General features: G+C 41.6%; 1 protein-coding gene across 1 annotated transcript in view; it reads left to right on the plus strand.

Moving 5' to 3' along the window:
• GTF2F2 (general transcription factor IIF subunit 2) overlaps nucleotides 1-12142 on the plus strand; it is a 168514-nt gene extending 156372 nt beyond the window's left edge. Inside the window, exon 8 of the mRNA XM_030813355.1 lies at nucleotides 11478-12142. Within this exon, the coding sequence (XP_030669215.1) occupies nucleotides 11478-11597 (120 nt within the window). The 3' untranslated portion in view covers nucleotides 11598-12142. The remainder of the gene's footprint in view (nucleotides 1-11477) is intronic.
• Nucleotides 12143-12983: the final 841 nt, after the last annotated feature.

The following is a 12983-nucleotide window of genomic DNA, read 5'->3' on the forward strand; positions in this document are numbered from 1 at the left end:
GTAGTCCCAGCTACTCTGGAGGCTGAGGTTGGGAGAATTGCTTGAACCCGGGAGGCAGAGGTTGCAGTAAACCAAGATTGTGTCACTCTGTTCCAGTCTGGGTGACAGAGCGAGACCCTGTCTCAAATAAATAATAAAGAGACAAGGTCTCGCTCTGCCACCCAGGCTGGAGTGCTCATAGCTCCATAGCTCATAGCATGATCATAGCTCGCTGTCACTTCGACCTTTGGGCCCAAGCGGTTCTCCCACCTCAGCCTCTTGAGTAGTTAGGACTACAGGCATGCCCCACCACACCTGGCTAATTTTTTTTTTTTTTTTTTTTTTTTTTTTTTTTTTTGAGATGGAGTCTCACTCTGTCACCCAGGCTGGAGTGCAGTGACACAATCTTGGCTCACTGCAACCTCCGCCTCCCGAGTTCAAGCAGTTCTCTGCCTCAGGCTCCCGAGTAGCTGGAATTACAGGCACCCGCCACCGCACCTGGCTAATTTTCGTATTTTTTTAGTAGAGACGGGGTTTCACCATCTTGGCCAGGCTGGTACTAAACTCCTGACGTCATGATCCCACCTCTGCCTCCCAAAGTGCTGGGATTACAGGTGTGAGCCACCGTGCCCAGCCCACACCTGGCTAAATTTTTAAAAAATTTTTTGTGGAGACAGGATCTTACTGTGTTGCTTTGTGTGGTCTTGAACTCCTGGCCTCAAGCAGTCCTCCTGCCTCAGCCTCCAGAAGTGCTGAGATTGCAAGCATGAGCCACAGCATTTGGCCCTTGTTGAGCCACAGCATTTGGCCCTTGTTTGTTTTTTACCTCATCCTGAATGAGGTGAAATTTGGGGTGAATTTAGTAATATAAACAAATGAGTCAGAATTTTATGTAAGGTATTACATGGATAAGACCAATATCTGGGATAGGTACCCAGTAAACAAAATTTGGTATTTATTTATATAGAATTTACATTGAAATTTTAATTAAGCAATAGGCCACAAAAATTATATTTTCTGAAAAATGCCCTTACCAATAAAATCTCCATACCATCCTTCCAGTTCCACTTGATTTTAAAGCGTGGTAAATTTTTTTTTTTTTTTTTTTTTTTTTTTTGAGATGGAGTCTTGTTCTGTGGCCCAGGCTGGAGTGCAATGGCGCGATATTGGCTCACTGCAACCTCCGCCTCCCGGGTTCAAGCGATTCTCCTGCCTCAGCCTCCTGAGTAGCTGGGATTACAGGCGCCCACCACCATGCCTGGCTAAAAATTTTAAGCTTATTAACTGTCTGCTGCTGGTTTCTTCATTTAGTTCCTGAACACGCTAGAAAGACTTGGTTTTAGGCTTGCCATCTCTATGGAAATAATTTCCCTCAGGAAAGAAAGAATTTTCTTTGTGTTGGGCTCTGCGTTTAAGAAAACATTATTCTGGCCGGGCGCGGTGGCTCACGCCTGTAATCCCAGCACTTTGGGAGGCCGAGGTGGGCGGATCACCAGGTCAGGAGATCGAGACTACGGTGAAACCCCGTCTCTACTAAAAATACAAAAAATTAGCCGGGCGTGGTGGCGGGCGCCTGTAGTCCCAGCTACTCGGAGAGGCTGAGGCAGGAGAATGGCGTGAACCCGGGAGTCGGAGCTTGCAGTGAGCCGAGATCGTGCCACTGCACTCCAGCCTGGGTGACAGAGCAAGACTCTGTCTCAAAAAAAAAACAAAAACATTATTCTGTGGTATTGGATCGGTGTTCAAAGCCTCCCATTTCTCTGAGCAGGTGGATTCAGATACCAGAGGATAAACCAACTGGCAGAGGACCTTGTAGTGCCAGCACTGGCCTTCTTCAATTCTGTATTGCAGCATTACAGAGCCATTTCTTCTTTTCCAAATGTCCCAAGACAGCTAATTCAATTATAGATTAACATACAGAGCCAGCCACTGTTTATTGGATATATTACATTACCTAGATAATTGGATAATAAAAATAATCATCTTAATTTGTTGTTATAAGCTGAAGTGGCCTCCCTTTTTCCTCTCAATTTAAAACCTTTTATTTTTAGTACAAATTATACTTTTTTTTTTTTTTTTTTTTTGAGATGGAGTCTCGCTCTGTCACCCAGGCTGGAGTGCAGTGACGCAATCTCGGCTCACTGTAACCTCTGCCTCCCAGGTTCAGGCGATTCTCCTGCCTCAGCCTCCCGAGTAGCTGGGATTACAGGCACATGCCACCACACCTAGCTAATTTTTTTGTATTTTTAGTAGAGACGGGGTTTCACTGTATTAGCCAGGATTATCTCGATCTCCTGACCTCGTGATCCGCCCACCTTGACCACCTAAAGTGTTGGGATTACAGGCATGAGCCACCGCGCCCGACCAAATTATACTTTCTTAAAAGTGTATAGTTCAGGCCAGATGTGTTGGCTCATACCTATAATCCCCAACACTTTGGGAAGCTAAAGCAGGCAGATCACTCGAGTCAAGGAGTTCAAGACCAGCCCTCGGCAACATGGCAAAATCCCATCTCCACAAAAAACACAAAAATTAGCCAGGCATGGTGGCGTGTGCCTGTAGTCCCCAGCTACTTGGGAGGCAGAGGTTGCAGTGAGCCCAGATTGTGCCACTGTACCCCAGCCTGAATGATAGAGGGAGACCCTGTCTCAAAAAAAAAACAAAGTAGAGTTCAGTGGACTTTAGTATATTCATAGAGTTGTGCAACCAACACCATAATCAATTTTAGAACATTTCCATCGCTCTAAAAAGAAACTTCATACCCATTACTAGTCACTCCTCTCTTTTCCCCATTTCCTTTCTCTCCCCCACAGGGAACCACTAATGTTACTTTCTGTGTCTGTAGATTTTCTCTGGACATTAATATATATGGATATGTGATTTCTTACACCTGGCTTTTTTAACTTAGACATAATATTTTTATGTTTTATCCATGTTGTGGCACATACCAGTACAGCCGTCCTCAGTATGAGAGATTGGCTCCAGGACCTTCTGCAAATACCAAAATCCAAGTATGATCAAGTTCTGGATATAAAATAGTGTATTATTTTTTATTATTATACTTTAAGTTCTAGGGTGCATGTGCACAATGTGCAGGTTTGTTACATATGTGTACATGTGCCATGTTGGTGTGCTGCACCCATTAACTCATCATTTACATTAGGTGTATCTCCTAATGCTATCCCTCCCCCCTCCCCTCCCCCCACCCCACGACAGGCCCCAGTGTGTGATGTTCCCCTTCCTGTGTCCAAGGGTTCTCATTGTTCAGTTCCCACCTATGAGTGAGAACATGCGGTGTTTGGTTTTCTGTCCTTGAGATAGTTTGCTCAGAATGATGGTTTCCAGCTTCATCCATGTCCCTACAAAGGACATGAACTCATCCTTTTTATGGCTGCAGAGTATTCAATGGTGTATATGTGCCACATTTTCTTAATCCAGTCTATCATTGATGGACATTTGGATTGGTTCCAAGTCTTTGCTATTGTGAATAGTGCTGCAATAAACATACGTGTGCATGTGTCTTTATAGCAGCATGATTTATAATCCTTTGGGTATATACCCAGTAATGGGATCACTGGGTCAAATGGTATTTCTAGTTCTAGATCCCTGAGGAATTGCCACACTGTCTTCCACAATGGTTGAACTAGTTTACAGTCCCACCAACAGTGTAAAAGTGTTCCTATTTCTCCACATCCTCTCCAGCATCTTTTTTTATACATAATCTACATGCATCCTCCAGTATACTTTAGATCTTTAGATTACTTATAATATATAATACAATGTATATGCTATGTAAATAATTGTTATACTGTATTGCTTAGGGAATAGTAACCCAAAAAAGTTTGTGTATGTTCAGTACAAATGCATTAAGAAAAGAATCAGAAGATTTTTGATCTGCCATTAGTTGAATCCATGGACATGTAACGCAAGAATATGGAAGGCTGACTGTACTTCATTTCTTTCTATTTGCAAATATATATCATAGTGTGTGTATACCATATTTTGTTTATACATTGGTACATTTGGGTTGGACATTTGCATTGTTTCTACTTTGGGGCTATTATGAATAAGGCTGCTATGAACATTTGCCTACAGATTTTCATATGAATATATGTTTTCATATCTCTTGGGAGTGGAATTGCTCGGTCACATAGTAACTTTGTTTAGCCTTCTGAGGAACTGCTAGACTTTTTTTTTTTTTTTTTTTTTTTTTTTTTTGAGATGGAGTCTCGCTCTTACCGCCCATCCTGGGGTGCAATGGCATGATCTTGGCCCACTGCAACCTCTGCCTCCCGAGTTCAAGTGATTCTCCTGCCTCAGCTTCCCAAGTAGCTGGGATTACAGGTGCCTGACACCACGCCTGGCCGATTTTTTGTATTTTTTTTAATAGAGAAGGGATTTCGCCATGTTGGCCAGGCTGGTCTCGAGCTCCTGACCTCAGGTGATCCACCCGCCTCGGCCTCCCAAAGTGCTGGGATTACAGGCATGAGCCACTGCGCCTGGCCTAATACAGTTTAGAAGCATGTCTTTTTTTTTTTTTTGAGACAGAGTCTCGCTCTGTCGCCCAGGCTGGAGTGCAGTGGCGCAATCTCGGTTCACTGCAAGCTCCGCCTCCCGGGTTCACGCCATTCTCCTGCCTCAGCCTCTCCGAGCAGCTGGGACTACAGGCGCCCGCCACCACGCCCGGCTAATTTTTTTGTATTTTTAGTAGAGACAGGGTTTCACCGTGGTCTCGATCTGCTGACCTCGTGATCCGCCCGCCTCGGCCTCCCAAAGTGCTGGGATTACAAGCGTGAGCCACTGCGCCCGGCAGAAGCATGTCTTTAAACAAAGTTAAAAGGTTTAGCGTAAAGAAAGTAAATTTTGTTTACCTGAAATATTCAAACATGTGAAGCATTTGTCAGTGCCGGACAGAGGAGATGTTACTAAAGTGAGATAATTTACCAGCACACAAATATTAACGCAATAATTGCTTTTTCAAGATTTGGATTAAGCAGTAAAGTAGGGCTGGGGAAAGGTGGAGTAGGGTTTGCACCTTGACCATTTCATCACCCATTTGTGTGCTGCTTAGAGTTTTTACAGGGAGGAATGGAGACCCTGAGTGGAAGACAGGAGGCGGGATCTAGTGGGGAAGAGGAAGTGAAACCAGGAGAAAAGAAGAAAAATGCAGAAATGGTCTGTGTTTCAGAGAAGTCTCCTAGCATCACCTTGCCTCTAAATGAGTGAAAATGTCTGTTGCATTTTCTATATTTGGCCATTCTTGCATTGCTATAACAAAATACCCGAGACTGGGTAATTTATAAAGAAAAGAAATTTAATTGGCTCATGGTTCTGCAGGCTGTACAGGAAGTATGATGCTGGCATCTGCTCAGCTTCTGGGGAGGCCACAGGAAACTCACAGTCATGGTGGAAGCATGTCACATGGCAAAAGCAGGAGTGAGAGAGTGAGGCAAGACATGCTACACGCTTTTAAACGACTAGATGGCAGGAGAACTCACTCACTATCGCGAGGACAGTACCTAGAGGGATGGTGCAAATTCATGAGAGTTCCGTCCCCATGATCCAATCACCTCTCACCAGGCCTCACCCCCAACACTGGGGATTACATTTCAATATGATATTTTGGTGAGGACACACATCCAAACTATATCACATTTGATCACAGTTTCTTCCTAATGTGGTTTATATTTTAACAGAAGAATTTTTTGCCTTGAAGTCACTAACATCTTCATCAGTAAGTTTTCATTCTGTTGATATCTCTTAAAGGAGTTGCAGTCGTTCACACAAAAATCATGTAAAGACGAAATGATGCTTTGAAATTATCACAGAGTCGATAATGCCCTTCTTGTGGTTGGGTCACTTTATAAAAAGCATATAGTGCATTTCCCCTTGTCGGCTGTATTAATCAGTGCCATCATCAGTGTAAGTTTGCATATTGCATGTTCAGTCTCACCATTTTGGGAAGATTTTGTGACTAGAAGACTAACAGGGTCATATTGTTAACTTACTTAAAGCATTAGTAGTTGGTGATCATCTCCCTGTCAAAGGTGTATGTTTTTAATGAACATCTACAAATTTAGATATAATTGATTTATTATTATGCTTATCACTGAAATGCCTGATAAGATGAAATGCAGATTAAGTCCTCCATTCGTTTGACAGAGCAAGAGAAGAAAAGATGATATGAGAAATGGTAGGGGGTGGAGGGACGGAAGGAAGGAGCAAAAGACTAAAATAATAGGCTACTGTGCCTTATGACTCTCTGTGGGTTTGTCTCAGTCTTGGGGGCCAATTAGGAAGTTGATCCGTGGACTTCTGGCTTTTTGCCCACCACAGTTTTAACTTGACCCACAAATGCAAACAAACATCCTAATCACCTGCCCTCTTTGGTCAAGTATGTGCCTTGCCATTTCCTTCCAAGAAAGCTGTGATGTTCTATTCCTTATTTCTCTGCATTCAGACTTGCCGTAAATTCTCTCCCACACATCCTTTTGATGAAGAATTGCTGGACCTGAGCCAGTTTATTCAGATCTTGTGCTGCAGCTCAGCACATAGTCTGTGATAAGACATATCCCCAATCGTATGTGACATAAAAGCGATCTACTCAGTTCTAGAATCCTCTGTTTCAAATACAGATGGTTAGACAAAAGATTTAATTGGAAAGTCACTCAATATTTAGAGTAAGTAAGAGGAGGAGAGCTCCTTTCTCTGGATCTCTACACAGAATTGCTGTTCAAATCAAATGATCAAATATCTATCCTCAGAGAATCTAATATCTCTATGCGGGCTGTGTTAGGTGCCCCTTCTCAGTGGTCTCGTAATACCCCGTACACATGCCTCTGTTATATTTTCTGATTACCTGCCAATTTGCCTTTTTCTTTTTCTTTCTTTTTTTTTTTTTTGAGATGGAATCTTGCTCTGTTGCCCATGCTGGAGTACAGTGGTGCGATCTCAGCTCACTACAACCTCCACCTCCCGGGTTTAAGTGATTATCCTGCCTCAGCCTCCTGAATAGCTGGGACTACAGGGGCCTGCCACCACGCCAGGCTAATTTTTGTAATTTTAGTAGAGATGAGGTTTCTCCGTGTTGGTCGGCTGGTCTTGAATTCCTGACCTCAGGTGATCCACCTGCCTCAGCCTCCCAAAGTGCTGGGATTACAGGCGTGAGCCATCATGCCTGGCCTAATATGCCTTTTTCTTTGCCCCCATCCTCTGCACTAATCTTAAACTGTGAACTCCCAGGAGAAGAAAAACTGAGTGTCTACCATTCCACCTGGCACATTGTAGGTGCTGGAATAAATGTTTGAGTGAATATATGAATGTTAAAAAGAGAAATAAGATTACCAAGTAATTTTCAATCCTGGTAGAACCTTTAAAACCTCTTCTTCAGTTGGCTTTGTCACCAACAATATTTTAGCACTAAAATGCAGATTTTAGTAATAAATAACATTCAAATTCACGTAGTACAGTTTAGACAGTAAACTTTTGTTTCTCAAACTAGATCACTGCTTGAGTTCTAAAAATGAACTATAATTTGAATGGTCTATTTTTATGGACCTTCCTAGTGATATCCCCCACCACTACCCAGCAGTCCTCTTAGCTGCCTTGTTAGTCTTAAGCACACCCTATTCACTTTGCATAAGTACACTGAGTCTCTGTGATGTGCACGCAGGCACTATAACAGGAGCATGTGGCCGGGCGCGGTGGCTCATGCCTGTAATCCTAGTGCTTTGGGAGGCCTAGGCGGGTGGATCACGAGGTCAGGAGTTCAAGACCAGCCTGGCCAACATGGAGAAACTCCGTCTGTCCTAAAAATACAAAATTAGCCAGGCGTGGTGGCACATGCCTGTAATCCCAGCTACTCGGGAGGCTGAGGCAGGAGAATCACTTGAACCCAGTAGGCGAAGGTTGCAGTGAGCCAAGATCACGCCATTGCACTCTAGCCTGGGCAACGAGAGTGAAACTCCCTCCCCACCGTCCCCCCGTGCCCCCCAAAAAAGGAGCATGTGATTTAAGAGGAGAGCAAGGCATATAAATAAAGGATTATAATATAATAAGAGCTACCATTGAAGATTGTGCAGTGTGAAATGTAAATCTAAGGTAAGGCTGTTAGAGAAAGTTTCTCTGAGAAAGTAACATTTGAGCCTAGTCTTAAAGAATGAGGGGTCCAGATATGAGGAAAGGAGATAAACATTACAAGGAAAGGAAACAACATTTGGGAAAAACCCAGAAGCAGGCAGATACAGAAATGGGAAGTATGTGTAAGGGGAAGTGTTGGAAGATGAGGCTAAAGGGAGAAGGCAGACCTGAGTGGATGCCTACAAAGGTGTTTGGAATTTAATGTGTAGCCCAAACGGGGAAATCATTAGAATATTTTAGACAGAGGAAGGACGTGTGCTTTCTCTGTTCTCTGTCCATGTCTTCCCTTTAGAGATTTTCCCTTTAGAGACCTTGTTTTTCCCTATCATCACTACTACTTTCTCTGCTAATGTTTTGTACCTACTTCCCTGCCAAGCTAATTTATTTGATTAGAGTAAAATGGTCTTAGGTTGCAGTTTAGAACATCCTAAAAATCAGGAAGTTTGTGTCCCCTACCCCCTGATCACAGGACATTGTGACCCTGATTGCATTTCGTTGCTTGAGAAATTGAGACTATGATCATCTCATTCCATTCTTATAGTTACAAGGAAAAAAGAGTGACACCTTCGTTTATAAAAAGAATTCCATATGTTCTACTAGATTGCCAAAATGAGGGTGGACATGAAAACAACTGAATTTATACACTTAAGACTTTATTAATATTTTTTGTTTAACCCTTTTTAGGCTTTTCATTTTCTGGGCCTAGATTTTAAATGGGCACACTAGACTTGAAGTCAGGAGAGCTTCTTTTCTATGGAGCTACTAAAATGCTCCTGGCAATTGTTCTTTTCGTTTTTGACCCATTGCAGTGCATCCACAATTGTATGGTTGGTTGTGCAACATCGTCTTAGCTAGTCTCATAATAAACCATTCTTTGGAATTTTACAAAGATGTCATTCTTGGCACCTAAACAGAGAATCATTTGTGCCTAACCAATCATTTTCCATTTATGAATCCTGTTCAATTAGAAAGTAGTTTATGAATGGTGTCCTGTTTTTTAAATGTAATTCGAAATAGCAGGTGGCAGACTTGCATTTTATATTACCTGGATATCTCAAGCCTTTATGCTTACTCATTCACACGGGTCTGCTAGTAAAGCCAACTGTATAAGGTGTGGGAGGCAGGCAAGCCTCGGGGGAACCCAGGGCTCATTTGGTTCATTGCTGCCATCTGCTGGGGCTTGGCTGCTGGAATAGGAAGGCTGCCCACGAGAGAGCTAAGCCATCCTGAAGGAACCTCTGTATAGTTCCAGTACTAATCAGCTATTATGTTTCTAGGTGACAACCTACCCCTAACTAAAAGGACTTTATGAACTCTAGAGCATTATATCAGTCAGTGTAAAGTGGCATTAGATTATGTTGGTAACACGTACTCTCCAGCAATGATGAGGCTCAGAGAATGAAGCAACACACTAAGGACTCAAAGATCCTAGAGTATCAGAACTGGAAGAACCTTAAGCCAGATGTGGTGGAACTTTAGTATATAGTTACATGAGTCGCCTAGGCACTTGTTAAAATGCAGATTCCTGAGCCTAGCCCAAGAGGCTTTGATTCAGTAGGCCCAAGTTGTGTCTTATTTAACAAGCTCCCCACAAGGTTCTGATGCAGGTAGTCTAGCACCACGCTAGAGAAAAACACTCCCTTAAATATACAGACAAGAGCTTCTTAGCCATTTTTTTTATTAATGCCTCATTTCAATCAATAAGAAAAATTACATCTTCCATCAATGGGATGAGTCATCATCATACCGTAACTAGTTCTTTGAAGCACATGCACACAAATTATTGTTGGATTGCTTTGTTCTGCAACAACAACAAAAGAGTCGCTTTAAATAATTATCTTGGCCGGGTGCGATGGCTCAGGCCTGTAATCCCAGCACTTTGGGAGGCCGAAGTGGGTGGATCACCTGAGGACAGGAGTTCAAGACCAGTCTGGCCAACATGGTGAAACCCCATCTCTACTAAAAATACAAAAATTTAGCTGGGCGTGGTGGCATGCACCTGTAATCCCAGCTACTTGAGAGGAGGCAGGAGACTCTCTTGATCCTGGGAGACAAAGGTAGCAGAGAGCCGAGATCATGCCACTGCACTCCAGCTGGGGCAACAAGAGCAAAACTCCATCTCAAAATAATAATAATAATAATTATGATAATAATAATTATTATTATTATCTTTCCTTTCTTCTCCAAGAAGGAAATTCTGTAATTTATATTGGTCAGCTTATTGTGGAATGCTTTTTGGCCTTCAGCATTGGCAAGCAAAGGTGAAGTTTCATATTACACTTAACATAGCCATCATTTCCATGACCGTAGTAATCATTTAGTAAATGTTTGTTGAATTTTTAGGGACCTAAAACACCATAATATGACTCTTTTCTTTGGAGAAGCCAAACACAAAGCTGCATCCCTGATAGTTTTAGGGGATGTCTTCTTATCACCTTTTTTTTTTTTTTTTTTTTTGAGACAGAGTTTCACTCTTGTTGCCCAGGCTAGAGTGCAATGGCACAGTCTCAGCTCACTGCAAACTCTGCCTCCTGGGTTCAAGTGATTCTCCTGCCTCAGCCTCTCTAGTAGCTGGGATTACAGGTCCCCACGACCATGCCCGGCTAATTTTTGTATTTTTAGTAGAGACGGGGTTTCACCATGTTGGCCAGGGTGGTCTCGAACTCCTGACCTTAGGTGATCTGCCCACCTCAGCCTCCCAAAGTGTTGGGATTACAGGCGTGAGCCACCAAGCCCGGCCTTATTATTACTTCTTACTCCCTTATCTGTGTTGGCAAGCTTGGCTAAAGTACAAATAGTAGTAAATACAAATAACAACTCTCCTTCTTACATAGGAAAAAATAAGTGGGTGGCCTAATAACAAATTTGAGAACTCACCTTAGAACTGAGAATTCTGAATACCTGTCATATGCTTGCTTGACAGAATATTCTCAGAAATGTTACTCATTTTTTATATATGCTACTGCTCCTGAAACTACTGGTTTCAGTCTGTGAACTGAGTCCGTTAGCCACTGAACTCAAGGGCAGATTACCCTTGGTGTACCGTGTCACATTGAGTGAGGACCAGTAATTTTTTCATGTATTTCTTCTAGTGCTTTTTGTGGTTTTTTTTGCTTTAGCTTTTAAGTTGTTGGCATTCAGGACTTTCAACCCCTTTAATGCACATGATCATATATTTAGTGCAGTTACCATGTCGCACATGTAGAATCAAAAGGCAGTTTATTGAACCTCCTTATAGAGAAATCTTGCTGAGCTTTTAGGAGCATAATTTTTATGGCTTGCATATGTGCTTTGGCATATCATCTTACTTTAAGTTTTGTTCCCTGCCTTATTTGTTAGGGGTTTTGTTTTTGTTTTAGGTGTACCTGAAGGAAATCTTAAAAGAAATTGGTGTTCAGAATGTAAAAGGGATCCACAAAAACACATGGGAGCTGAAGCCAGAGTACAGACACTATCAAGGAGAAGAAAAGAGTGACTAAGAAGACTCCTAGCCAGCATGCTAGTGAAACGACTAGCGGCGATGCTATGCAAAAGGCGCTGATACTGGAAGGCTTGAACACCGTATGTTAATAGGGGTTAAGTGACAGTACTTTCATTTCTCTTGGTAAATTTTTTAAACCTGTAATTCTTGTAAAGTTTCTTAACTGTTTTTTTGAGGAGAAAGAACAGATTTATTTACAGACTTAACTTGTATTAAACCAGATTATTCACAATAGGAATAGGGGTTGGAGGATTAAGAGGGTTTTTCTTAAATATTAGCTTTTAATGTGTACAATTAGGAAATGTTTTTTAAATGAGGACTCTCTACCCTTGCTGTATCTAAGGAGCTGAGGTAATACAGATCCAAGGAGAATTGTTTAGCAGGAAAAAAACAGTCAACTACAGAAACTCTTAAAAGGAATAAAAACCCAAAGTTCCTTATTTTGAAATTGTCAAAGAACAAAGCGGTGTTTTTCTTTTAAACAGGTGATCATGTTTCGTGTTCATACTCAACATTAATAAAAGGAGAGAGTTTGTAGTGAAATGGCAGTGTTCATCATTAGCTTATTTTACCGTAGTGATGCTGAGATGGGAAATGTGCAGAATCATGGTCAATTGATGTTTCTTTTATTTGCTTTTAAGATAATTAGAAATTAAATATCTTTCCAAAATTTCAAGATATGTCTCCCCCAGTCAGATTATAAGCTTCTCAAAACTGGCTTGCCCCCAGAATTTTACTGCTCACCCAGCAGACATGTATTGACCATCACATGGCAAATGATATCAGCAAATCAAAAGAGGGGCATAGGGGTCCAGTCGAGACAGAAAAGGTTAGTTTCAATTCCTGGGGCATTAAAATGTTGCTTTTCTCTTTTTCTTTAATTAATTTTTAAATGAAAACAATACACATATATGTTAGTTTTTTGTAGCACAACACAATATTATGTATTAAGCAATCCAAAATCATACTATCAAGACCATCAAACAAAACAAACAAGCTTAAGTAAACTAAGCAAGCACAGGGAAAAGTTGTTTTTTCACCCGTTCATTTTGTCATCTGCTTCTAGATGCTGCAACCAAGAAGTAGCAAGTGCCCAAGTTGCCATAGTGTTTGCAGGAAAAAAAGAGAAAAAAGTAATAAAATAAGGAAGGAGCAATGCCAAAAATTGAAGAAAATGTTATATAATTAAAGCCAGGAGATATCTATCCATTGAGAAAAACAATTTTTATATTATTTGCTTTTAGCAGCAAAGCATTAGAATTCTGAGATTGTTACAGCACTAAGAAGATTTTTATTCTTGTGTACACACTGGAAAATAAAATTCTGAGTAAAGAGGGTGTTCCCATTCCCCACCCCACCTCAGATTTTCTTATGTACAGGCCAA

The sequence above is a fragment of the Nomascus leucogenys genome, chromosome 5 (assembly GCF_006542625.1).
Source record: "Nomascus leucogenys isolate Asia chromosome 5, Asia_NLE_v1, whole genome shotgun sequence".
NCBI lineage: Eukaryota > Metazoa > Chordata > Mammalia > Primates > Hylobatidae > Nomascus > Nomascus leucogenys.